Source organism: Tauraco erythrolophus, chromosome 22, assembly GCF_009769465.1.
Source record: "Tauraco erythrolophus isolate bTauEry1 chromosome 22, bTauEry1.pri, whole genome shotgun sequence".
Lineage (NCBI taxonomy): Eukaryota > Metazoa > Chordata > Aves > Musophagiformes > Musophagidae > Tauraco > Tauraco erythrolophus.
Window position 1 is genome coordinate 1,751,396 of NC_141486.1, and position 27,939 is coordinate 1,779,334.

Consider the following 27,939-nt stretch of genomic DNA (forward strand, 5'->3'; position numbering starts at 1 on the left):
CTCCCATTTTCTTCCAGAGAGGGACCACGTTTTCCTTAAATCTCTTTTAATCACTGACATATCTATAGGAGCTTTTCTTGTTGCCCTTGATGTCCCTGGCCAGATTGAACTCTGTCAGGGCTTTAGCTTTCCTGACCTGATCTCTGGTTGCTCGGACAATCGCTCTGTATTCTTCCCAGGCCGCCTGTCCTTGCTTCCACCCTCTATAGGCCTTCTTTTTGTGTCCAAGTTGGTCCAGGAGCTCCTTGTTCATCCATGCAGGCCTCCTGGTGTTCCTACCTGACTTCTCTTTGTTGGGATGCACCGCTCCTGAGCTTGGAGGAGGTGATTCTTGAATGTTAACCAGCTTTCTTGGGCCCCTCTTCCCTCCAGGGCTTCATCTCATTGTACTCTACCGAGGAGATCCCTGAAGAGGCCGAAGTCTTCTCTCCTGAAACCCAGGGCAGTGAGCTTGCTGAACGCCCTCCTTGCCTCCCTAAGAACCTTGAGCTCCACCATTTCATGGTTACTGCAGCCAAGGCTGTCCTTGAGCGTCATGTTCCCCACCAGCCCCTCTTTGTTGGTGAGAACAAGGTCCAGCAAAGCACCTCTCCTTGTTGGTTCCTCTACCACTTGGAGAAGGAAGTTATCATCCATGCCTTCCAGGAACCTCCTGGATTGCCTATGCCCTGCTGTGTTGTCCCTCCAACAGATATCGAGGTGGTTGAAGTCCCCCATGAGGACCAGGGCTTGTGAATGTGAGGCTGTTCCTATCTGTCTGTAGAGGGTCTCATCCGCTCAGTCTTCCTGGTCAGATGGCCTGTAGAGACCCCTGCTACCATGTCCCCTGCCCTCCCTTTAATCCTCGCCCATAAGCTTTGAGTTGGGACGTCATCCATCCCGAGATGCAGCTCCATGCACTCCAGCTGGTCTTTGACATAGAGGGCAACACCTCTTCCTTGTCTTCTCTGCCAGTCCGTCCTAAAGAGCCTCTATCCTTCCATTCCGACACTCCAGTCATAGGATTCATCCCACATCATCTCAGGATTTTGTGCTTGACATGGCAGATTTCTTTCTACTGTCTTCTATCACAGCTCCTGACTCTCTTAATTTGTTGGTTTTGTTTTTTTTTTTTTCATTTCTGTCCCCAGTATCCATGAGTACCGACTGACTAGCTGGCTGGGACAGCAGGAGGACATTCACCGCATTGTACTCTACCAGGCAGACAGCACCCTTACTCCATGGACGCAGCGCTGCATCCGGCAGGCCGACTGCATCTTAATCGTCGGGCTGGGAGACCAGGAACCCACTGTTGGAGAGGTGTGGAAATAGCTCCTTCCCCTTTTTACACTGGTAACAGTCCAGATCAAAGAAGGTTGTTTCATACTCATGAATTTTCCTGGGTTTAATACCGAGTGAAGCATAAATAATGAAGTATTCCTGAGAAGTGTGTGTTATAAATAGAAAAAGAATTGGATGAGGATCCTCTGAAATGGCAAGTTTTATACAGAAGAACTTCCAGCTAGGTGGTTCTTCTCTAAAGAGTCATTTTGGCCAGTGGTAAATCCAAAGGCAAGTTGCTTTGAAGCTTTGCATTTTTGTTCAGAACTTCTTTGCAAGAGAGAGAGAGAAATTCTTTTCTGCCTGCGTGGAATTCATAGTGTGTGCCTAGGAAATGCAGATATAAATTGTATTTTATGAATAATTCAATATATTTTATTACAGATTGTAAGCTGTGGGTTTTTTCCTCTTCCTATCTATTTTTATGTGTGGTATTTTATTACCAACGTTGTTTGACCAAGCACATAAATCCTGTGTGAAATTTAAAAATGAGGTCACAAGTGGGTTTTTTAGGATTGTGAAGTGCTGAACCTGACCCCCAAAGAGCCTGGTGGGACTGTTACCATCTGCAGCGTTCCCGTATGTCACTTTGTGTTGGTTCTTCAGGACTGTATGTGGGAGGCAGGAAGCACAGTAAAGGCAAGACGCCATCAGTTGCTTTAAACAACAAAAAAATAAAAATAAGGAATGCAAGGAGAAAAAAAAGGGACTCATTGGAGGTGAAAGAACACAACGTGCTGAATATTTGTAGGCTTGACTATGACTTGGGAAGCAATCTCATTTTGCATGAACGGGGTGTGTCTGTGCTGGGCATTTAATAGTCTATGTTTTAGGTAAAAAACCATTCATTTTTAAGCATGCAGGTTTGAATCCTTGTCTGGTTTTGAGGGTTCTGGATGCCACGTAAGCCCACAGCTAACAGCAGAGTTGTCTCAATCAGTGTTGTTGAGGTCAGTCAGATGTGTGTGTATCTCTGCATCGATAGGGCGTTCTGTGAAAGTGCTCCTGGAGCAGTAAATACCTGACACCCCCATCCCTTTGGTGTGTGTCATGTGCTGCAGCTGGAGAAGATGCTGGAGAACACTGCGGTCCGAGCCCAGAAGCAACTCATTCTGCTCCATAGGGAGGATGGGCCTCTCCCTTCCCGCACCGTGGAATGGCTCAACATGCGGAGCTGGTGTTCCGCTCATCTTCATCTCCGCTGTCCGCGCAGAGTCTTTTCCAAAAGAAGCCTGCCCGATCTGGTAAGAGATTCCTGCTTTGGTGACTGGTCCATTAGCTGTCATACCTTACTTGTGCTCCATCAGTTAAAGGTCATCTGACATAATGGTATTCCGTGATATTCTGACGTGCAGCTGACTGTCGCACAGAGAGTGTTCTCTTTAAATCTTATAGGAAGTGTAGGGATAAGGGGCTCATGTCTTCTTCATGGATGCGTAACTGGCTTGGCCGAAGACAGTCAATACTGTTTCAAGGTCATACTGATAGGTGTGGACATGCGGTAGTCCCTTTCGCTGGGAGAGTCCCCTGCCTTATGAAAAGCCTTCCTAAAGGTAAAGCAGAGGCAGACTTGGGATGCTTCCCAGTAACTTCAAACCCTTGTCAAGAAAGAGAAGTAGCTCTGAAGAAAATACGATGAAATTCTCCCAGCTACTATAGGAGCGATGTGTATGATCGCTAGAACCGTTGGACAGTTCATTAACCCTCTTCATTGGAAGAACAGCTGTCCACCTCTGAACGGTGCAGTGTTGGCTGGTGGAGGAGGCTCTACCCTGCCTTTAGAGTGACCATCTTCTGCCTCTCTCCTGCAGATAGAAGTGTACAAACGTGTATTCGAGAAACCGCCCAACCGGCACTCTGACTTTTCTCGCCTGGCGCGTGTTCTGACGGGCAACGCCATTGCGCTGGTCCTCGGGGGCGGAGGAGCGAGGTAAGTGGCTTCTCCTGGGCACGGTGGTGCGGGGCTACCAGATCCTAGAGTGCCACTGTCACAGTTCGGGATAACGGGCATCCTGTAAAATCAGCCTTCTTCTGTAAGCTGCGTTTGGAGGAGACGCTGAGGAGTTGGTTTTGTTACAGAGACTTAACCCGCTGTGGGGATCTGTGCTTGGATTTCTGCAGAAGGAACAAGAGTGTTTGTGACCCCTTGAGACTTCTCATAAGTTGAGCTTAATATCAGGAGACGACCAGGGCACTAAATATGACTTTTCTTTCTCTCGTTGGCCTACACTATGGGTTTTTTTTCCCCTATGGATTCTTACATTGGGAAATGGCTCGCAAGAGTTCAAAGGCCCCAAAACTTTTCAAAGTTTGAGCAGCAAGAGGAATTATGTCCTCTAATGGGCGAATGTTCTCTTCTTTATAGTCACCCAAAACCCCGGATACCAATACGTTTCTGACAGCCTTACTTTACAGAAAGATTGTGTTTTTGCAGACGTGGGGGCAAGGTGTGTGCTGAACACTCGATTAGGATTCTGCCTGAATTCCTAGTGAGCTTTGGAAATAAATTATTACTGATAATTTTCGTTGGAATCCATTTTTACTTTGAGAGTTTTATGTTCAGACAAGCATAGAATTTAGTAGCCCTTTATCTCAAGAGAGCATCACCTTCATTGGCTTCATCACCATGTTCTTGAAGCCCCTCTTTAAGGCAGTGCTTTGAAATACTACTCTCAAAAAAACGCCAAACATATAATTTGCACATAGTCTGTCTGTTTAAATACGTGGAAATGTCATGTTTTTGTCTTTGGACCACTGCATGCTTTGGGGGTAGGGGCTGGAGCTCCTCTGTGACAGCTCGTTCTGATTAGTCACTTGATGCTGAGACAGCCAGCGCGGTGGCTGTTTCTTTGAGTGTCTGCAAAGAAGCCTTCATCCTGCTTGCTTTCACAGTTTCCTCACCTAAGATGATTTCAGTATTCCATTTCTGAGATAAGCACTATCCTGTGGAGACATAAAGTGAAGCAGAGGAGGGGAGTTTCTGCTTAATCTGAGTATCTCAGGCGGCTTCTAACTGACTAATGCAAAGCACTCGTGGTTTTTTTTTTTTTGTTACAAGCTGCCTGATATCTTTGTTTTTAGTGAAGCCTGTGTCATGCTAAAATATGTGCACTTCTATATTTCTGGCAGCACATTTTGCTCATTCCCTTCCTTTCTTCCTTCTGTAAACACTGCTGTAATTTTTGCCAAACTATTTATTTTTTTGTTCTACGACTTAATTTGCAAGCTACCACCTGCTGGTTTTCAAGAGCAGAGGTAAGAAAGAGCAGGATTATTGAGCCTGTTTGTTGGTCCTATGTTGTCCTCCTTCGCAAATCCGAACCTCTGCACTGCTACTGTGTTGGCTTTAGGATTTCTGGATGCTCACCACCCGTTCAGCAATGTGACCATGACCCATTAGCCATTAATTTGCTCATTTCTCCATCTATGCAATATGGAGGACTTGAAGAGGATTAAATGACAGAATGAATAAATAGGATAATTTCTTCTTTCTCTGAAACCTTATTTATGTCATGGACTAAAATGCTTTTTCTGGGAGCTCAGGCTGGCACATGGATGGTGTGAGCATTGTGTTTTCAATGGAAAGGTGCAAAATGCTATTTCTGTACTTGAGTTGTCATCTAAATTGTGGTTAGGTGAAAGATTTGGATTTCTTAAAAATTTGTTTTTGAAACGAGAATATAATTAAGACTTTGAGGAAAGGATGAAGTTACTCTGAACTCTGAAATCTGCTTCTGGAATGTTTGCAGGTCAAGGTGAGTTCTTAGGTCCCCATCTCTGCTAAGAAGGGGACTTCAAGGAGTTAAGCACTAGGTACTTAAAATCATCCTGTGATTAAAGCCCATTCCAGCTAAAAACATCTTGATGAGTCACTGCATGGACTCTTGATAGCGTAGCCTTGGGGTAGTACTCTACACGAAGTAACCTCCTACCTTGCTCTGGAAGCATGAATCATACTGGTCACAGAAACCAGAGCGAGCTGATAGTTACAGGGGACTGGCTGGTGGTTCTTTCTGTTAAAGGTATTGTGTTCCGTGACTCCAGTAATATCAATTATTTAGTTGTTATTTTGGGAATGTTTTTCTGGCTTCCCAGTGACAGTTGGTTTGGGAGGTTTTACCAGAGCAGCTTCCTAGTAATTATCTTTCTGGTTTGTCATGACAAAAGGCACATAGGAACTAAAGGTTTTCTTGCTCTTGTGAGTATAAAAATAAAACAAATCAAAGTGATACAGTTCTAAAATTATAGTGTTTTGCTTCTGTTAAGTGCTAACTTAATTTCAGTTATAAACATTGTGGAGTTTGAGGGAAGGAAAAGGGATTTGCATTTAGAAAAATAATGTCTTTGCAATGTAGCTGCAAGCATAATGACACATCAAACCCTGCAACAAAGGCATAAACCCTCCCATAAATCATTCTCATGACCTTTAGCCATCCCACGTACAGCCCACCCTTTCTTTGGTTTTCTATAGTTGTCTTAGCAAAGCTGCTTGGAAACTAAAATTTATAGGGAGTAAATAATACAGAAGTATTCCTGGGAATCCCTGGGGCTTTGGAAAAAAAAAAATGGATCGTGCTGTTTCGGAAAACTGACTTAAGCAAAATTGTGATGACAAGCTTTGTTGTTAGTTATAATGTCGTTATTCTAGGAGTGAATTTGGTCCAGCATAGGCATAATGGGAAAACACAAAGCGTTCGCCCTGTTCCAGTTGGGCTGTTTTGATGGGAAGCTGTATTTCCAGACACAAATACGCGATGTGCACAAGATAGGCTTGTCGAGTAGGAAAGAGCTACTGTTCAAAGCAGTTCCTTGGCTTTTTTGGATGGGCTATCAAAAATAAGGCAGAACAATCAGCTGCTGGATGCACGTGGCGCCGGAGACGTTTACCAGCCGGCGTTTGCGGAGTCGGCGCGGCGTGGTGCCCGGGTGGCTGGGGCTGTGCGGCACGCGGCGCCGTTCCCTTCTCTCCTCTGCCCTTTCCTTCAGGCAGAGCATTTAGGCCCTCCCTGAGGAGCTGCTGTTGAAGGATATCTGTGGGTATTTCATCAGGGCGCCTTTTCTTTTCTCCTCTTTCTGTTTGGTTTTCTCCTCTAACTTATTATTTCACCTCAGCACTTGATACATCAGGTAGGTTTTTCCCCAGCACTTCCTTGCTGGCTCTAAGGAATTGACTCAGACTCACGCCTTTTCATTTTGGGCAGTTGGCCTGTTGGATCAACTTGTTCTTTCTGCCTTTTCTTCTTTATTTTCAGCTCTGGCCCTCTGAAAAGGGAGGATAAAAGCAGCAGTGTAGAAGCAGCAGGTTATGCCTTTCTCGTTACGGAGATGTTTCTGTCTGATGAAGCCACTTGTTGCCTGTTCTGCCTGTGCTCCTGAAGCCCGTGCCACGTGCAGGGTGCTCACGCTCCATGCCTTTAGAGAAGGCCAAACACGCAGGTCCATCTGCCACCTGGTCACTTACTGGCTGCTGCGCTGAGCCTGACTTGGATCTCTGTGCTCCTTTCAAAGCCTGGCTTTATCTTCGGATTCGATGGCTTTACTCAATGATGAGAAGACTAGAAGAGTGCCTAAGAGGCAGATCTTGTAACTGTTCTGCTCTCAGGAGATCACAGTTGCCTTCTGCACCCTGAGTGGTTGACTCCAAGACCCCTGATTGCACAAAGAATAAAACAAGGAGGCTTTACTGGCGCTGCGTTCATTGTGTTTGGCTGCAACTCCATTCAGGCAAGTCTGAGTGAAAACCAGCTTATCAGTCTTGCTGACCTCTGCCACTGGACACTGGTCCCTTGACACTGCTGTCTGTCCAGAAGGCAGAAAGAATTTGTGCTTAGTCTGCACTGGGACAACGACTTGTAGCTTATAAGTAATTCCTAAACACAGTCAGGTTGGGCAAAACCCCGTTCTGCAGTCGGAAGGAGCCAAGGGATGTACAGCTCAGATGTTCCTACATACATGGGTCAAGCAAGGTGAAGGTAGGGCATGCCCACACCCGCCTTGGGACATGGTGGATGCACATGTGCCTCTCCCAGCACAGGTACGAGGAACTCTTATTTGAAGGCTGGGCCCAGTGTGGCAGCACGTTGAGAGATTTCCCAGCTGTCACTGTGCCCCTTTGTGTTTCTGAGCGATCATGGTAGAGAAGGATTGATGAAAAGCTCCCAACGTAAGGGAAAACTTGAAACGGTCATTTTGAGAACTTTAGAAGGTCATATTCCATTTCTAAATGTTGATGGATGCTTTTAGCATGCAGGTTTGGCTTAGGAGGAAAGGAGCCCTTGGATATGAACAAACTCTATAGTGTTTTCTCACCCCCTTCTTTGTTTGCAAAGGAATTTGGGTGTTGATGACCTGCCTCTGCCTGTAAAATACTTGAAAGCAAGTACATTCTGTGTCGTAAGATGTTATATTCCTACTGTAGTGTCGTTGCACATTGCTGTCCTCTGGGACAGGGAGCCTTCTGGGGAGCTGCCGGCTGCCCTCGGCAGCTGGAGGGAATGCTGCTGTTCCATGGTCTGTAACGCCGTACCTTCGTTACGCTTCCAGCCATTCAGTGGTATCGGAGTTGGCGTAAGTGCAGAGGCTGAATTCGCAATATGCTCGTGTGAGGAGTCAGAAATAATTAATAAAGATAGTAGTTTTGGGGTTATGTTTTGGGTTTGTTTTGTTTTTCTGTCTGGTTTGTTGTTCTCACCTGGAGAGGAGCAGCCTTAAAATGTACAAAAACTTTGTGATCTCCTCCCAGGTGAGGGCAGGCTATTTCCTAATTCTGTTCTTTTCTCATGATAGTTGAGAACAGGAGGTGGTTTGTGGTTACTCTGTTACTTAGTTGCTTGATACTTCCTACTTAATTGGATTTTGCCATCTTAACTCAGAGCAACTTTCACTTCTTCATTGCATGACACAGGTCCTTGGTGTTTGGCAAGAGGGACACACTGCAGGCGACAGAAATTCCACTTTCACCTCCTGTGAAATTCTCATCAGCTTCTTTTCTGAGAGGAGCTGTGAAGTCACTGTTTTCTCTGCCTTACTTGAATTGGTTAAGGAAAAGTTGACAAGCTGCCAAAATTAATGAACGTGCAAATACTCGGCAGCGTAACATGGTAACGAAGCAGTTGGACTTACTGGGGTAATGTGCTGCAAGGAAGAGTTGTTAGAAATAAAACCTCTTCTTTTTTGGGGCTGTTGTTAGCTCTACCAAAGACCGAGATGGAACGGCGACGCAGGGAGGTCTGGTTTGCAGTGCTGCTGCCGTGGAGAAGAGCACTGGCAGCTGTAGCTGTGCAAGTTGTCTAGCGACTGAGATCCCTTCTGGACTGTCATCTTTTGCTCCATGGTCCACAGAAGCAGAGAGAAGCATGTCTGTTCCCTGAAAATAGGGAAGGCTGTGCAGAAAATGTCTAAGCTTAGTGAGCCTTCTAGGGCGTCAAAGAAGTGAAGGCTCCTGGGTCAGGACCAAGGCTCGCACACCATGGGGTGGAGCAGGTTGGCTGGTCGTGCAGTGGTGGAGCTGACATCCCATATGCCAGCCTACAACGTGTGATGAAACATCAGAGCAATAAAAAGCTGGAATTCGAGGTGGAAATGATGTTCCAGTGACACAGCGCTGTCCTGGGGATGGACGGTTCGCTCGCGGGATGCAGACGACGCGCGTTCCGTGCTGGAGCTGCCTTTCCTGCGGCGCAGGGTGGCAGCGTCGTGGTTATGAAACCCCGACGTTCAATCTCGGGCAATAACAGAGTCTCCTGGGGAGACTGCGTGAAGTTTTAGGGTGCAGGTGCTTCGAATTCAGTTCCAGCAGTTAAGGAAGATTAATTCTTCCTCAGCTAAGATGGATAACTAACGATATGAGGTTTTTACTCCTATCAGAGAGAAGTGTGTGCGTGGACGTTGTCTTAAAACTACCCCTGCAGAGCTGCAGTACTTGCAGTGGAGGTGGTGGGCTCATACGATCAGTTACTGCACCTCCAGTTCAGGGTAGTAACTGGAAGCGTGCAGAGAGTTGCTTTTCTAAAACTATTAACCTCGAGCAGAAGCACTCAGATGATGTGCTGTTGCAAGAACGTGTCGGGGGAGTGGGAAGGAATTTGATGCCTCTGCCCTCGTGAGACCTCACTTGGAGTACTGCGTCCAGTTCTGGAGTCCCCAACATAAGAAGGACATGGACCAGTTGGAGAGGGTCCAGAGGAGGGCCACGAAGATGATAAGAGGGCTGGAGCACCTTTCCTATGAGGACAGGCTGAAAGAGTTGGGGCTGTTCAGCCTGGAGAAGAGGAGGCTCCGGGGTGACCTTATAGCGGTCTTCCAGTACCTCAAGGGGGCCTACAGGAAAGATGGGGAGAGGCTGTTCAGGAGGGCCAGTTATGATAGGACAAGGGGTAATGGTTTTAAAATAGAGGGAGGTAGGTTCAGGTTGGATATTAGGAAAAAATTTTTTACTATGAGAGTTGTAGAACACTGGAACAGGTTGCCCAGAGAGGTGGTGGATGCTCCATCCCTGGAGACGTTCAAGTCCAGGTTGGACAAGGCCCTGAGCAACCTGATCTAGTTGGAGATATCCCTGTTCCTTGCAGGGGGTTGGACTAGATGACCTTTGAAGGTCCCTTCCAGCCCTAACCATTCTATGATTCTATGATTCAGAAGCTCCTTCCAGAGACGTGCACTGAGAATGCTGCCGTGAAGAGCACAGAGCAGTGTTTTTCCCTATGGGGTCCTAAACATACTCAATCTAGAGATTACAGAAGGGTTGAAAGAAAATTCCAGGGGAGTTTCCTGGACTCTTGATGTTCCTCACATAAGTTGGAACACAATAAATGTTTTTCAGCTCCTTTGCTGGGTTCAAAACTTTACATAGGCTGAGTCTAATGAGGAGCACCCCGAGGTACAAGGGACAGGGATCTGGGATCTGTGCAGCCTGATGTGCTGGTATTACCCAGTTCCTTGTGCTGGAGGATAGAAGTAATGCTCATCTTGAGAACTTGCTTAATAATGTCTTCTCCATGCTTCTATTCGTATCTAGATCACATATAATCTATTTACCTTTTTTCTTTTTCCTGGCCATGTCTCTGTTAGTCTGTAAGTCTCTGTTTTCCCTTTCTGACACATCCAAGCCCCAAGATTATCTGGTTTCTTCACACTCTTTTCATTCCACTGTCATTCCTGCTTGTCTTCTTTATGTCTGCTCTTTAGTTCCTTTCTCAGTCTTCGCTTTCAAGTCCTCTCTCAAAGGACCCATTGCAAAAAAATGTAGTTTGCCAACTATTTCTGCCATACCAGGAGGTGTCCTTATTCCTCAGCTTAACAGAAGCTCACTTGGCTTTGAAATAATTCTCAGATCACGCAGTGAGCTTCAGGACACGCTGTATTTTGCAAATAGATTCTTGATAGCGATGTTTGAGGTTGCTCTCAGTGGTTTATAATGGGGTACAGGTATACTCTTCATTTGTTATCTCTGTCTCACAGTACTTAAATTTCACAGTCAACAGAGGGCTGACAGCTTGAAAAACGTGGAAAAATTAGATTCTGATTCTTTGAAGTACGCAAAAGACATAGTCTGATAAAACACTTTGTTCTGAAGTAAATGATGAAATTCTTGCTGAAACCATTTTTCTTCGTTCTGACCTTGGCTAGGATAGTTCTGAAAGAGCAACAACAGCCTCTCCAAGGTGCTCGTGGTGTCATGAGTTACTGCAGCTATTGAGGGTCACGTCACTGGAGCGAGGAACTGGCAGTCAGGATTTCACTGTGCTGGTGTTCGGCTCCTGACGTCACATGGGCTTGAAGGCTTGCAACTTGTGTTCTCCTTCTGCAAAACGAGGCGTTTGCCATCTCAGCTTTGCCATCTGTGCAGGTCACCCTTCATAAATGGCTCTGAAGCACTTACATGGAAGAGAAGTATAAGCTATTACAACTGGGAGTTGTTTGGGGGTTTAGGAGAGTGTTGTTACCTCTAAATGTACATGGATTTATGCTCTGGTCTCAGGGTTTGGGTGTGTCTGGGGAATTTGCTTGAAACCTGACATCCAGCCCAGTTATTCTGATAAAGTTGACTCTTTATTCCAGCGTGCAGTGGCTGAGGAATAACCAGGCAGCTGGTAACCCTGTTTGGGTTGTGCAGGTACAGCGCCAAGACATGGTCAACATTTTTGCAGGGGTTGCTGAGATACGAGAATATCCTTGCCTGTTCTGGGCAGCAGGGAGCCCGCACAAACCAACCCTGTAGTCCCTGGCCAACTCTGGGTAGCACCAGCTCTGCTGTCTTCTCCACAGTGCAGAGATGCTGTAGGAGAGGGGCTCTGGTGGAAGCCAACAGCTTCTGGAGTAGCTGCTGCTGAAGCTGAGCCTGGAGGATGTGCCAGGTTCTAATCGGCTGCGGGAGAGTGTTTGCTGTCCTGGTGAAACGGAAAGGTTCACGGCCAGACGTGGTCACGTGTGATCTTGTGGAGCTAACGTGGGTGCAGTGCTGTCCTCAGGCAGGTGAGCAGCCTTGGTGGTGTGGAGAGCAGCAGTCGGCGGTGCCGGGCTCGGGTTGGGGTGGGCCAGGATCCCTGTCTCCAGCTTGGCGCTGGCAGTCCCGTACCGAGCCAGTCTGGCACAGGTCCGGTCCTTCTGCACTCGCTTCACACCGTTTCCAGATTTCTACTTAGGCAAGATAAGAGTGAGGATTTTTTGTAATTCCTGGTTTGTTTTGTTTTGTTTTCCTTTTTCTCTCCCCCGATGCAGTCAGGTAGCATCAATGAAACTTGTGGTTTGTATCTGACTGCTTGCTCAAGATACTGGGATGGCAAGTAAGGACTCTGCTTTCCTTTTCTATAGCAAGGCAGGTCTTGAAGAATATGCATGGCTAAAAGGATCCCATTCCTCATCCTGATATTGCAGTAAAGGGTGTCAGGAAATGGAACTGAAACACGAAAGAGACTTGAAAAATGCTTCTTGCCTTCTTCTAAACAGAAGAACGAAGCTTATCATCCAGCACCTGCAGTCTGCCAGTGGCCAATAAGGCTGATGAAGCAAGATTTCTGCAGTTTGGAAGTATCAAAATGATACGAAAGAGGCTGAATCTGCTTCGTGTCGTGGAAAAAAAAACCCCAAATACTTGAAATATTGTTCCTCCAGTTCCCTTTCTTCAAAGTAATCTCTTTATACACCAGGCCACATCTATCTTCTGACATTGGGAAGGGCAGAAAGTTGGCAGCCCCGAGGTTAATCCTCATGCCCCTTGCATTAATCACCCTGCAGTCTTCACCCTCCTTCACGTACCATTACCCTGCTGCTGCGGTAGGTGCCTTTCAGAGGAAGCGAAGCTATTTCGTGACCTGTAACATGTTTTTGTGTGTGTAGATAGATGTCTGTATCTCAGTGCACAGTGGAGTTGTAGTTTTTCTTCGTTATATCCTTTTTTGAAGCTCAGGTTGCTGTATGGGAGCTTCAGAGCTTTTGGTTATTCATATTGGTGTTTGGAGAAGTGGCCTGTCCCCTGAGTATTTGTGCTGTTGTCGTGAGCGCAGCACACGTTGCCACGTGCAGATAGACCAGGCTGAAATCTGAATTCTGGCGTCAGCCACGCAATCAGGCTCCTGAATTCCCTGTGTCTTTCAAAAAGATGACTTGCTTTCAGGGCAATATCCAGCAGCTAAAATAACAGAGAAGAGTCTAAACTCTTTGTCCTTAGAGATAAAATTACATTGTTGACTTAGTGTTTTACTTCTGGTGCCGTTTTGTAGAGGCTGAAGCAGAAAGGTAAGGAACATGGGCTCTTCCTTGGAAAAGATGATGATTACTTATGTTTGGATAACTAGTTAGTGTCTTATCCAGGTCATCTCTAGAGTATATTGTTTGAACAAACAAAACCCAAGTCCTAAAAATAAAACGGTGAGTTCTGAGTATTTGCTTTTGTTGAGAAAACCTCATGAGATGTGGCTGTGAACTCGTATCGAAGACTTCAGACTTTCTGTTTGCAAACGATTGGTAGTGCTCTGCGGCGTAATTGCTCCCAAGAGACTCTTCTTTGGTTTCTTCAGGGATGGACCATCTTGTGTATTGCCTGAGAGCTCAGCCATGTTAATCATGTTTATGCATCCATTCAAAATTCTGCCGCAAAGTGCAGTTTTCTTAAACACAGACAGAGCCCTGTGGCTGTTATCAGACCTGAATGCTAATTGCTCGGTGAGTTGTGTAATAGTTGGGTCATCACGTGCTCGTAGAAGCCATGTTCATGTGGCTTGGCACCCACGTAATGCTTAATGATCTGATTTTTCTTTTTCCCATCTGTAACACCTATGTAATTGCTCATTTGCTCCCATTTGCCATGGAGATTGAAGATTTAATGGCTTCTATTAAGTCCTCCGAGCAGTGGGAGCTTGGGAGCCATCTACTTCAAAGTTATGACTTTTAAAAACAAAAAAAAAAATTAATTGCAAGTAGTTTATTTGGTCTGTCCTGTCCTGCTCTCCCATCTTCAACCCACCAGACTCATTTATTCACAGCAGTACTTTGATATACAGGTGAAATTAAACAAGGAGATGGAGGAGTCATGGTTTAACTCTTGTTACTAGTTCTGCACCTCTTTTTATCAGCTGGAAAAACATGTGCCGTGTTACAGAGCTGCGAGTTTGAGGGAACACTTTCCATGTAGCAGTTGGAATGCTCTGTTGGCAACTCCACGTCCTTTCAGGAAGCTGGTAAAGCTCTTGCATTGCTGTGGCTTTTAGGAATTTCTGTCTGGGCGATGAGCTTTCCTGTTAAGAAAGGAGAGATTGGAGAAGTAGTAAGTAAAATCACAGTTGAATTCTTTAAAGAGCTACACTTTTGTCTTATTTCTGCAGCTTCCAGACTTTGTACTGAAAATGGACTCTTCTAAGACTTCACAAATAAGTTTCAGAGGAGTGGAGGAAGTAGGATATATTTGTTTTCCAAAGAAATTGAAAGTAGGATATATTTGTTTTCCAAAGAAGGGCGACTAAACTGGTCAAGGGGCTGGAAAATAAAACTTATGAGGAGCGGCTGAGGGAGTTGGGGCTGTTTAGCCTGGAGAAGAGGAGGCTGAGGGGAGACCTGATTACGGCCTATAAATACTTGAGAAAAGATGGTGGGAAGGTAGGGGAAGGGCTCTTTACATTAGTGATGGGTGATAGGACAAGAGGAAATGGGCATAAGCTTAGTCAGGGGAGATTCAGGTTGGATGTTAGGAAGTATTTCTTCTCTGAAAGGGTTGTCAGCCACTGGAATAGGCTGCCCAGGGAGGTGCTTGAGTCCCCATCCCTGGCTGTGTTTAAGAATAGGGTGGATGATCTACTTGGGGATATGGTTTAATGGGGATTAGGGATGGTTGGACTGGATGATCTCTAAGGTCTTTTCCAACCTAGAAATCTATGAATCTATGAAATTATCTTTCTTTGCAGGTAACTGAATTGTTTCTTGGCTCAGAGTAAGAGACAGGATTTTATTTGGCATCCTCAAGTGGAGAGAGTGATGGGGGAATACAGTTTGCCTTCCAGCCTCTTCCCTCCTTCGTCCTCCTCCACGCACCTACCAGAGTGTGCTGCTGGCAGGTGGGGTCAGAAAACAAAAGCTGTGGTGCGTTTTCTGATTTACTTTTACTCTGGCTTTATTTTGTGTTGTTTCTGCCTTCTAATGGCTTAACTCCAGTATCCCTTCACCTCAGGACTGGGTAGACCTGACAGCCCTCTGGAAGGGGTGAACAATTTTTTCTCATTTACTTCTGTGTCAGGCACAAATCTCCCTGTTTAAAGCTTGTTCTAAAGATAGTGTATATAAAGTAGAAACAAAAAAGGACATTGTGTTTGGATTTTCTTGCAGGAAGGTAGTTTCAGTGGGCTTATGATAAATAGGAGTTGCTTTTTCTGCTGAACATTCCTGCATAGCCCTGAGCGCGCAGGGGTAAGGTGCAATCTCCATAGCATGGCAAAGCTAAAGGGAAAATGGCTTCTTACTTCTAAATTAAGGAGATGTGGGACTCTGAGGGCAACGCTCAGTGGGAGGATGAAACAAGGCTGTTGCTAATTGAGGAGAAGACAGGAAAAACTCGGGTCTCTGGATCGATACGTGTGTAACTGGGGACAGTCTTGGAAATGGGCAGTGGAAGGGAGAAGGCTTCCTTCAGGGCAGCTGCTGGAAAGGATCCTGTTGGTAGCTGGATGTTGGGGCAAGAACCAGGTAATGTGGGATTATTCCCTTTATTTAGCGTAGAAATGGGGCTTAGTTAGTGTTGTCCTGATTGGAAACTCCCTTGTGAGTGTGCAAGTAGTACAGCAGGAGCAGAAATACAGTGGTCTGGTTTCTCTTATCCTTTTGAGCTGACAGCTCAGTCACTACAATTATTCTGGCAAATTTACAATACTGGGAAGTTCGAAGGGTGGGAAAGCTGGAAAATAGTGCTATTGGAAAGATACAAGTATGGTTAGTTCTTCAAGCGATGTTTGTACGTATTGTTGCAGCTGCAAAAGATGGAAGGTGCCAAAGTGGAGATGATACAGCTGCAACTTGTAGAAGACTTGCTTGATTTCTAAGTTGGTGACTGTGCCACTCAACGTTGGGATCAGCAACAAAACATGTACCAAAAAATGCTTCTTGTTATATAAAGAGGAAACGTCTCTTTATCTCACGTTTCCAGATACCACTCTAGATAGCCCTTCATTTGAATAACATCTCATCTTCCCCCTGCCCCAATGCAGTGAGCACCTCCAGCATAACCTGAGAAGGTATCTACCACCACCACCACAAAAAATGTTATTCAGGTAGTAGTTCTGTAGTGGGTGTAGCTGTATCTGTTAGTCTGAGACCCACTAACTCAGTAACCAGCCCCAGTTTTGGGACCCCGCGTGCCGTACCGGGCGGTGTTTCAGGACGTGCTGTCCCTTCCTGTGGGCTGGAAGCTCAGTCACCTTCAGCTGATTTCTACACTTCCAAATTAATGTTGGGGGAATCGTCTGATGCACCGCTTTTGCGTGTCTCTAAAATGAGGCAGTAAATACATACTCACCTGTGCTCACCCCGTAACTGGGTGATCTAATAACTTCTCATAACGTGCATAGCTTTACTGCTTTAGGACTTTTAAGGGTATGAGGGAGCCTGAATTCAGGTTTGGTAGGCTCTAGTGGAGCTCAGTAAAGTCCCCTTGTCAAAGTAGGTAGAAAAACGGAGAAATTGTTACTTAACTACGTGGGGAAGGTGGTGCAGCAAGCCGTGTGTCCTGCTCTGAGGAGGCTTTGGTTGGAGACACGGTAAAGCTCTGCAGCAGCCATGACCTTCATCCTGATCTAGTTGGAGATGTCCCTGTTCCTTGCAGGGGGGTTGGACTAGATGACCTTTGAAGGTCCCTTCCAGCCCTAACCATTCTATGATTCTATGATCCTGTTTTTAACCAAAGGAAATAACATCAGTGCGTTCAGAGACATCTTCATCCTGATGAGCCAATTAGGAGGAGAGATGGATGCTGAACACCAGAGCTGTGTTTTCTCTTCCTTCCTGAAACTGAGGTGGACTTTGGAGGTGCGCGGTGCCATCAAGCCGCAGCCTTGCCTTGCTGCTCCCTCAGTCACGGTCTGAAAAACGAGTGTCCCCGCTCTGTGTGCTCACAGCGTCGTGTTTGTTCTTCCTCACACTGACAGGCAACATGCCATCGATGTGCTAAACCTGGCTTGTGGAGAAAATATTGGTGCAGAGTCTCTGGTTTTGTATTCATCGTATTTTCTTCAGCCCCTGACCTGAGCAGAGGGCAGCCTGTGTTCCTGCTGACGCTTTAATCTGAGCCATCCTGCACTCGCGTCTTCCCGAGAGTCCTTTCTAATCCGAGCTCCGGCAGGCACGTGCGGAGCAGACACGTGCACGTCGCACGGGAGAATTTTTCTTTTATCCGTTGCTCTGGCCTTCGTGCATTACAGTCCCATGCCGGTGGCGTTTCCTGGGGGGATGAAAGCAAGGGCTTGTTTCAGGAGCAGGAATTTTCCTGCAAGACCTTCTGGCAGAAAGTCTGTGCTCTCTGCTCAGCATGCCGTGTTATTTCAAGGAAGCGCATCTTCAACCCCGTAACTCTTGTCCCTTCTTCCTGGTTACTTAGTCGTGGTCATCAGTGCAAAGAAGAGACGGCACTTGAAATTTAGGAAGCATGGCACTGCTTTTGGAGGCTTTTTAAGATTTCCCTTCAGCTAAGGGCTGCAACAGGCAACGTGTCCCTCCTGCTCTCCCAACCTCCCACTCCCGAGCACCAGGGCAGGGCTGCCCAAGAAGTTCCCTGCCCATGGCAGGGGGGTTGGAACTGGATGATCTTCGAGGTCCCTTCCAACCCAAACCGTTCTATGGTTCTATATTGCAAGCATGAGCTTGGTAAGTAGTGCAGTGAGTGGCACTGCGGGGCAGCCGATGCACAGGGCAACCCCTGACTTGTCTGGCTTCGATCAGGTTGCGAGGCAAGGGCAGGGGTGAAAACGGAGCGTGGCTCCTATTCCCAGTTATCCTCAAACTGGTTGGTGCCGTTTCTGCTCTCTGCAAAGGGCGCTGATTCATCAGGCCTGTCCTAGGGAGTGATATGTGATGGAAATGAGTTTTTGTTAGTATCTTGACTCTGCACTGCTGGGGCAAGTCTTTGGGTTCCGGTGCAGATTATTTGAAAGTAACATTCTAGCTCATTTGTCCTTGGTGCCAGGAGTCCCTGTCAGTGTCCTGGGGACAGGTGTTAATCCTGGCAGGGAAAATGCTCCATCCAGCTGCACTGTCAGGTGGCTTTAAGGCAAAGGACAGCTGCATGTGCAGCTCCAGCAGCGTACTGTGCATCTGAGAAGCTCCTTCCTTGTACCTAGATGGCCTCCCCTGTTCCTCTTTGCCTCCGCAGCAAATGACGTTCAGCTCCCTGTCACCAGGTAACCGGAGAATTCCCTGTCCCTTCCTGCACCCCGCGCGAGTGCTCTGGCACTGCCGTGCCCGTACAGCATTGCCACAAGCCATCGTCCTTTGTGCTCTCTTGCCAAGCACTTGTATTTTCACATATCGCTCTAAAATGGGACAGATCCCCCGTGAAACTGTGCCTGGAATTACAAGAAGCGCACGATCCTGTTTTGTTCTGTTTTGGTTTTTTCCTGCCCAAGGACTCTGTTAACAGGGATGTAGCTCCTGGCTTCAATTTCTTTTCTTTTTTAGCTGTAGTGTGAGCGCTGCCCGCACCGGCTCTCCGTGGTGCACCGGCGGGCGGTCAGCGAGCGGGGTGCGTGCTGCCTGGCACAGCGCTGGCTCCGGCACGCAGCTCCCCTTGGCAGCCTGCCCGTGTTTGCGGAGTGAGCTGCGAGGAAGCGGCCAAGAGAGAACCGAGAGTGAGGAGTTGTTGAAAAGTTTTGTGTAGTACCATTGCTTGGGGTAGTGATGGCCTAAAGCTGTAGGGAGGGAAGGAGGTAATTTCTTCAAGAGGCCGGGTGGTGCGTGGAGAAGTAAGATGGGTTCAGGCACGTTTGCCTTTCCCTGGGATTATAATTTGCACAAACGGATTCGACCACGAAGCTGTTCAGGATGCTGGAACTGGAAGAATCAGCTTTGTGGTTGTGTGTAAATCATAGAATCATAGAGTGGTTAGGGTTGGAAGGGAAACATAACTTTGCCTGGCAGTCAACAGGAGGTCCCTTTCTGAGCAAGAAAAGTACTTTCACTCCCATCTTGCTTTGAAATCCATGTGTCTGTCAGAGATATGTGGCTGTTACACATTTAGCTGGAAGATTGTGTTATTGCCAGGGACTCTGCTGATGTGGGACACAGAGGTGCTGGCTTGCCCATAGAAGTAATGATGATCTTTTGTTATTTATTCAAGGGCATCATACAGCAAAGTAAAACATTCCAGAGTGGTCGCATCAAATCCCTCATATTTTATAGGTGCATGAACGAGGGGATCCAGTTTCGGAAGAGGTTAAAGGGAGAGAATCCGTTCTGGGGCTAGCCCAAGCCAGCTTAAAATCGCCCTCCAAGCAGGAAATGCTTTGCTTTACAGTACTTAACACGTCTTAACAAATCCAGAAAGCAGGCTGGAGGGTGTAAGGGCTGTTCCTGAGCGAAGTGTCAGTGTCAGCTGGTGGCTTGGAGACAAGGATGAGGCAGCAGCAAGCACCAGGCACAAGAAGCAGGTTGCAAAAATGGCTGCGATGTAAAAGCCTGAAAACAATGGGCTCCTCTAGCAGGGATAAAAATACAGTTCTTTTAACTTCAGGCATCTTATGAGAGGAAGCAATAGTGAAGCAGGGGCAGGAGAATTTGGAAAGTTTAATGAGCCATTTTCTGCTCTTGGACTACACCAGCGCAGATCTGTCATTGAAGTCATTTACCCCAGTATAACTGAGAACCTGTCTCAAAGCATTTCAGCAGCTGGAGGGGATTTATTTAGATGGAAAGAATGTGTTCAGCATAGCTCGGCCAAATGACACCTACGGTGGGCTTGGCAGCTGTTAGCAAGTATTTATAGGGTGTAAACAGCAAGCGGAAAGAGGACGGAAATAGAGCAAACCATGGGGGAACAGAAAAATGGGATGAAAATGGGAAAAGGAAGATTTTTACTGCTGTATGGCTTAGACTGCAAAGCATCCATCCAGGTGGAATGAACTAATTGACTGACTTGATATTAATTGGACAAAGCGTTTGAAATCAGAGGCCGCAATTTTGTGCTGATCAGAAGGCAATCAGCCTCCGCTGCCCATTTCTCTGCTTCTGTGGCACGGACAGGGGTCCCTCTGCCATTAAGGGATCGCTGTTTATAAGATCAGATCAGACGTTCGACGTCTGCTCTCTCACTTCCGAGGGTAGGCAGCAGTGATTGCTCCAGAAATGAGTATTTGCAACAATTAGCAGCTTCTGAGCGTCCTGAACGCAAGGTTGCACCTCTGATTTTTCAAGTTTAGTAGCCACTGGCAGCCTGGTACCTTTGATTCATCCAGTCTGCATTTAAATCCATCTGTGATTTGACCTCTTCACCATCTGCTAACAGTGGTTTCCCCAATTTGTGCTTTACGTACACGTCTATGTGTAAATTCTTTCCTTTACATAAAACTTTCTGCATGGTGACATAGTTGGCTGGCCCTGCGTGTCTCCCATCAGTCAGGATCTTCCCCAGCCGGAGATTCGAATCTAGTTTCTTCTCACGTGAAGTCCTTTCCATACCCTGGTCATCTTTTGTGCTTCTCTCTCATTTTCTAGTTCTGCTGTATTTTCACTGCCATGTCTGAGCTTGCTTGCCGTTTTCAAAACGCTGGTCCATCCTGGCTGTATGTTCCTATGTTTTCTGGTTTATTCTGGTTTCTTTGATTTGTCTTTTGAATTTCCACTGAACACTGGGTTAATGTTTTTCAGAGAATATCCACAGCGGTTCCAAACTCTGGGTGAGCAGAGCTAGCTAAGGGCTCGTTGCTGCAGGGACGTGGCTACTTTTGTTTTTCTTGTTGCATCAGCGCTGAGGTTCACCTGTTGTTTATCCCTTGACTCCACCATTGTCCTGAGGTCCTTCTGCACTTCTTGAAATTAAGGAGTACGTTTACTATCCTGAAGGAATTTGTATCATCCTCAAACGCTGCCTCCTCATCTGCCCCTTTCCTAGGTCATCCTGCCTTCTCATCATTGTCTTTTCTTGCTTTTTGTTTTCCATCTTCATATTTGTTATTAATCCATGCGGTGACCCATCCCGTGATCCCAGACTGGCTGAGTTTCTTGGAAAAGACTTTTGTGGAAGGGTCTCTGAAATCCAGCTGTTCTGGGCTGCTTTGGAAGAACCCCAGCAGAGCTTTGATGCGTTGCTCCCATAAAGCCACGTTGACTTTTCCCTCGCATGTCCACGGGCTTGATTCTTGGCTGTTGGTTTTGTATCGCTGCCTTTTGTACTGTAGTCCAGCCAAGTGGTCTGTTCTTCCTCGGACCCTCAGGGAGCCTGTTTGAAGATTTCTGCATTCATCACATCTTTTACTGGCATTGAGGCTTGTTTCGAAGAGATCGGCGATAGTGCACGCTCGCGTTCCCTTAGAAGATGGCATTCATGTTTTTGTGCTCTTTTTATTGCTGTTTGTCTGATAGTGTCTTTTTCTTTTTTTCTCTTTTCTTGGCACAGAGGATGCTCCCAAGTGGGAGTTATCAGAGCGCTGATGGAAGTTGGCATCCCCGTAGATATGATCGGAGGAACATCCATTGGCTCCTTTATGAGCGCCTTGTACGCCGAGGAGCGCAGCTACAATCAGATGAGGATCAAAGCCAGGCAGTGGGCCATGGTAAGCGCTGGGAACGTTGCACTTCTCAGATGGAACCCAAGAGCTTAACCACAAGCCTTAGCAGGCAGCAGTGCACAACCAGCCACCCAAGGAGAGTGCCACTATCTGCACTTGGGTGGCTGTAGGAGGAAAAGGGCCCCTGCCTGGCAGTGCTGGAGTGAACTGGGAAAGCGGCTCTGCCACGCTGGCAGGCGCCCAAGGAGGCTGGAGTCAAATGCTTGGCTGTGCTCTGCACAAATTCTAGTCACACTGTAAGCGCAGAGTGATGTTGTTCAAGTGTGCTAGCCTGTGCTTATCTTTGTTTTATCTTCTCTTTCTATGTGCTGGAATCTGTTTCCTTTCCAACTCTCAGCGAATGTGTTTCTCTTTTGTATAATTTTCTCTCTTTCGTTCTCACATGCTGTCATTTTTCAGTGGAACTGATTGACAGAGGTAATCCTTCTCTAAACTTAATACAAATTGTGTCATTCACGGTGTAGCCTGAGAACTCCAGAGTGGTGGTACTCTGGTTCAGGAGAAAGTTTTAACTTTAATACAAAAAACCCCATATTTTCATAGTCAAGCCAAGGTTTGAGAAGGTTGTTTTAAATAGTCGCTTCTGTGGGTGAATTTATTTATTGGTAAGATGTTGGGGAAAAGTTGTACTGGCACCAGATTACACTGGCATTCAAATTGCCTAAAGGTGAAGATCAGTGTTATTTCTGAAGTTTGCTACTTGCAGCTTTGTATTGTTCAGATGAAAACCACGTTTTGATGTTGGTTTCCTTATTGAAAGGGCAGCAACATGGGGAATTTTCTAAGCTGGATTAAGCTCTGAATCTGCTTAGAATCTTGAGTTTTAGGGGGAAACAGGAGTCTGTAGTTGGCACATGTATACTTCTTACCTTTCCCAAGTGTCTTCTAACCTGCTGTGGCTTTGAGACAAAATCTGCTGTATTTTGGTAAGATGCTGCTTACCTTGCAAGCGAGATACTCTGGGGCCCCGAAATACATATTGAGGCCCCAGCACTTTTGTGCTCTCCTGTGGGGCAGAGGAACCGTGGGACTCTTTCACCTCCCTGTCACTGTTTGCTAGAAGAATGTTGTTTTTTTGCTATTTATTTAAGAACTGCCTGTGCCTGGCTGGGTTGGGAAGCACCCGAAACATAAACTGTTTGTGATACAGAGCAGTTTGCTGCAGTTGCAAAAGTGGAGGAGGCTTGAGACTAGGGACAGAAAACCAGCTGTACTGGATCGTATCAGACACCTGTTTAACCTTACGCTCTTCATTTCCCACACTGGTCACTACCAAATGCCTGCAGGACAGGATCTGAGCAGGGTGAGCATGTGGTGATGCCTCCCTGCAATGTTTTCCAGCCTCCAGCACTCCGTGGCTCACTGCCCTCTCTCCGTCGCTCCGAGTTTAGGCTTAGAGCGATGGAATTTTCCTCCGTGCATTTGTCCAGAGGATTATCTCCTCCTGTTTGTTAACTTGTCACATCTCTGCTGTGCAGGGTGCGATGCAGAGCTGGAAATGCTGTTTTCTGGGCTTCTCAGGACTGTGCTTCCATCAAAGCCGGCTTCGTTTCCAGCATTGCAGCTCTTGAGCTCACCAGCCTCGTCTGGAATCACACTCCCTTTTACCAGGAATAGTTAAAGATGAAAAGAAGAAATTCAACCTGTTGATGAACTTTTGAACACAAATTGCAAAGCTCAGAGAACGTTTCACAAAAGAAAAGGCAGGTTTTGGCCCAGCCTCGAGCTGTTTGGGGTATTGGTACCTTGAAATCTGCAAATAAGTAGCTGGACGAGAGGTTAATGACCTCTGTTAGGGCAAGCATTTCATCTTATTAATGAAGAATGGATTTACTTGAGTTTTTTCATGGTTGTTCTGACAAGCTTGCCAGGTCCACATCCAAACCAGAAATTGTTCAAGGGTTTGAGAAAGGCAAAAAGAAAAGACTGCTCTGTTTGAAGCCCTTTTCACTGTTAACAGCACAGTGGAGCAAAATGGTTGCATTGTAAGTTGAAGAAAGCCATGAAAACCCTCTCTCCAAGTTCACACCACAGCTGATGTACAAAGTGGCTCGAGGGATTATAAATCTTTTTCACAGTGGCTGTTCTGAGTTAGTTTTCTCTTGCATTATGTCGCAGCAACTGTAGAGTGAGCAGGAAGAGTGGCTCCTTCTGCTGAGCACCAGCTCCGTGGGTCATAGCAGGGAGGTTTGTTGGGGATTCAGAGGAAATCCACCCCACGGGACCGAGTGTTGGGCGGGTTGACAAATCCATCCGCCAAGCCCCAAATTCCCAGTGTCCAAAAGTTGCGGGGCCATTCCTGCTGGCCTGCAGAGCAGCATCGCTGCCGGCGAGGACCGCGGCAGGAGGCGGCTGCTGCGCAAGGGATGCTCTGGGGAGCGGCCGTCGTTAAACCGACGTTCATGCAGAAGGGCTTGAGTGCTCCTCGCTCCAGAAGCTGCTGATGCTGCTGCTCCGAAGCCCGTGAGCTTTTGCTGGTGAAGGTTATTGCTGAGCACTCTCTGGGCAAACCCTTGCAGCCTGGCTTTTTTAGCCTGTGGGGTTTTTTGAAATGTCTTTGCTGCCATGGATTAGAGAACTCTGACGTTTGTTTATTTTTTAAATCTATCAAAAAAAACTAGACGATCTTTGAGGTCTCTTCCAACCCTAAGCATTCTGTGATTCTAAAATCAATGTTGGTTTTGTCCCGCAGTTCGTTCTCTTTTTGGTGTTTTTTAGAAATTGGAATATCTCTAGTTGTACACTTGGTGCTGGGAGAAGGGATATTTTTAATGAGTTGTCTTCTGGACCTAATGAAGCAGCAAAGAAATAAATGACACTTTTGTTAAAATATAGAGAGGTATAAAAATTATCAGTCAGGTTAGTTCCTGTGTGTGGCCTCTGTGTGTCTTTGTACCTGTGTTTAACCAGCAAAACAAACAAAAGCTTTCATGGTTCCAGATTGTTGGGTTTTCTTGGTTTTTTAATTGGAGAATTAATATTTCAAAGAATAAATCTTTCACAAAGAACAGAATATTCTACTGATGAAGGGACTAAGGTTATAGGAATGTGTAGCTGAAAAGCTTCCCATAATGAAAAGGAAGAATTACTGGGTAGGATGCTGCAGTCGTTTGCTGTCTGTGATTGTCGTCGTCGTACGGCAGCTAAAATAAACGTGAGGGGTTTCCGAGGGCACGGTCGTGAGGTTCTGCCTCTCCCTAACACTGCTGTAGTGTCCATGCACTGGGAGATACTGTGGTTTAATGAGCTGATCTGGCCAAAAATTCATCGCTTTTTTTTTTTTTTGCCTTGCTCGTTGCTGCCAGCTCAGCTGCTGGCGCTGCGAAGGAGCCGTGCTGGCACAGGGTGGGGGCAGGCAGAACCGTCAGCCCCGCTTGGGATCAGATCAAGCTGCTGTCAGACTGGATCCCAATACTCTTCTTGATGAGTTACATTTGTTGTTTTGGAGAAAAAAAAAAAGCTGTTCTCTGGCATACCGGGGTGATGCCCATGATGCCCACACCCATAGCCCGTGCGGGACTGGGCACGGTTTCGGGGTGGTTTGGGAGTGCTGTGGCTCAGCAGAAGGGTCGGTGGGGAAGGGTGGGATGTCCACGCGGTGGGGACCCCGAAGGGTCCTTTCGCAGTGGGAGTCAGAGGGGGAGCATCATCAGTAGGTGCAGAGTCTTGTCAATCACTTGGCACCCGACACCGGTTTGGTTCATTCCCGTGCCAGACCTTCCTGTGTAACAACAGCCGCAAGGACAGATCCTGCAAACAAACACAATATCCGAGCTGGGTTGGCAAACGTTGCCAAACGAGATTGGCGTGAAGAGCGGGCAGGATATTATGGGAAAGATACCTCCTGACCAGAGGAGATCAGCAAAATAAACTGGTCCCAGCCCCCCGGATGAAGGGAGTGGGGGTTGCTGTGACTCAGCACTGGTCCAGGCACAGCAAAAGGCTGAAGCAGCTTTAAGTGCCCAGCCAGTCCTAATAAAGAGGAGGTTCGTTACAGATCGCACGTTAATGAACGTGCACATATTGTCTCTTAAATTGGGTTGATGAGCTGCAGCAGAGAACCTGCTTGGGGCGTCCTCCAGCCTGCCCTGCTCGAGGGCAGCACCAGCCTGCCACGGCGCGCTCCGCCGCGGGCTGGTGCTTTGGAATTGCATCTTTAAAACTTGATCAGCTCGTTTGGAAGGGTTTATTCTCGAGGTTTCTCTGCTTGCAAAAATTAAACCAGCAGATTGCTTTTTTCCCTTGTAAACCAGCTGAAGTGTTCCCTCTGGTTGCCTTTCAGGTGGCATTCTGTATTTGAGATTATTAACAACAGAAGACAAAAAATATTGGATGTGTTTTTGTTAAATCTTAAAAATTTGTTGTATCAAAAGGTACAGGAGAAAAAGAATGTATTTTCATGTGCCGACAAGGCCTGATGGTTCATATTTACCATGTCAATTGTATTATTTGAGGTGCTGAAATTAACCCTAAATGAAGCATTATAATTTGGGAACTTCAGATAAAAGGTCGTGTGCAACATCCAAAGGCTGTTGCTTTGAAATGCCCAGTTAAGGCACCAAACTGTCCTATTTCTGCCCAGTAGGAACCACGTCGACCGGTGTTACTGAATCAGAACATCTGAATCTGATTTTAAACACACATTTACTTACCTTGCCTCTCTCCTTTACCTGACTCCGTGATGGCTACGGTTTCTTAGATGGATTAATTTTAATTTTCTTCAACTGCTAAATTTCTTAATAGTTTACCTTTAAATCTGAACTTCCATTATCTGTAGTTCCTGCCTTCGGGATAAATATATCCCTGTCGTGCTGTTTATCTGAAACTGTTGGCCTGAGTTATGTCTTTATTTTGTCTTGAACATCTTTTTCTTTGTGAATTCCTTTGCTTGTTTCCATGAAACGTTGTACGTGAGCACTGGAAAGGCACTAAGGGAAATTCTGGGTGCTGTGCCTAGTAGTTTAAAACATACTGAATCTGTTCTGCTGTTCTAAATTTTTGTTCTTGCAGCAAGTTTTCCAATACCCTTGGGTTTCTTTGGGGATATTTTTATTTTTTTAACACTCAGGAACATTGGAAAATCTTGGGATTGTCCTGGTTTTTGACACCACTTTGCAACCATTCCGCATCAAAGAACAAAGTAGCCAGATATTACAATGCAGATTTCTTTTTGTCCATCATGTGTTTGCTATTTGAGCAGAAGAACCTTGTCCCTCCCTGTTGAAGTTGCCTTGCACCACGGGGTAGCTTTTAAAAATAATTTCAGGATTGAAGGTCTTTTTAGTAAGAAAGCTCATCATGCAGCAGAGCTGTAGAGTTGAAAGTTGATGAGAAGTTAATGAAGAATTGTAAAATACCTGCTGTCTCCCAAGAGAACTGGTACTGATGCCTCAAGGCTGTGCTTCCTGTCGTGGTGCTGTAGGGAACCAAAGCTGCGTCGTTCCTGGAGACACTGGTGTTGGCCCTGCTGCTGTTGGTTAGTAGAAAAGTATGAAGCGGAGCAGAAGTCAGAAGGCTCTGGCTGCCTTTCCAAAGGGTGATCTTTAATTTCATTTATCTTGAGAATGGTAGGTGGTAGCAGCTATTCTTGGAAGGCTGAGGGAGGCTGTTGGCTATCAGCGTCAGCTAAAAGGGCATTTCCAGTTATGAGAAATGAGAATATTAAGAAATAACCGTTAATTAGAAGTATTTTGTTCATGTACAGAATTACTGCGAGCATTAATTGTAGGGAAAACATTGAGGCTCAGCATTATAAAGATCATTTGCAACAAGGACAGCCTGATGTTTGGTGCTGAGCTGGAGAGATTTTTTTCTTAGTATTAAATAAAGGACTCTCTGTAACTGTCTCCTTCCCTGGTTTAATCATTCCAAGTAATGTCAGAGACCAAATCTCTATTTTACGTACAAAGCTAATTCCATTTAACTCTGAAGCAGTGGGTGGCATGTCTGTAGGTCGGTGGGCACCCTGTCCTCACCCCATCCTGTCCTCACCCCATCCTGTCCTCACCCCATCCGAGCCTAAAGTGGGGCTGTGAATGAAGGGGGCAGGTTCATAATTGCTTTTGTGCTGATGCTTTTACGTTCTCCCAAGTTTCCTGTTTATATGCTTGTTTTTAAGGATATCTCTTTATTTTTTTATACTTGCACATGTATTCTCTGGGCAGATACTTAATATATATTTAAAAGCATCTGGACATGACAATGCAGGATAATCCTGCTGCTCTTTAAATCATTGCTGGAGTAAAGCAAAGGCCAGATGTTGATCACGGATCCAGGTTTAGAGGCTGCTTCATGCTGTCGGTCTCTGCCTGAGTGCAATGCTGTTACTGGTGTTTGTTAAATTACAGAGAACACGGGGAGAGAG

General features: G+C 46.3%; 1 protein-coding gene across 3 annotated transcripts in view; it reads left to right on the top strand.

Moving 5' to 3' along the window:
* PNPLA7 (patatin like domain 7, lysophospholipase) overlaps positions 1-27,939 on the top strand; it is a 130,665-nt gene that overhangs the window by 74,280 nt on the left and 28,446 nt on the right. For all 3 annotated transcript variants that reach the window (XM_086625042.1, XM_086625040.1, XM_086625043.1), the window contains exons 23-26: positions 1,131-1,299; positions 2,382-2,564; positions 3,132-3,250; positions 21,404-21,560. In XM_086625042.1, coding sequence (XP_086481168.1) covers positions 1,131-1,299; positions 2,382-2,564; positions 3,132-3,250; positions 21,404-21,560 — 628 coding nt within the window. The remainder of the gene's footprint in view (positions 1-1,130; positions 1,300-2,381; positions 2,565-3,131; positions 3,251-21,403; positions 21,561-27,939) is intronic.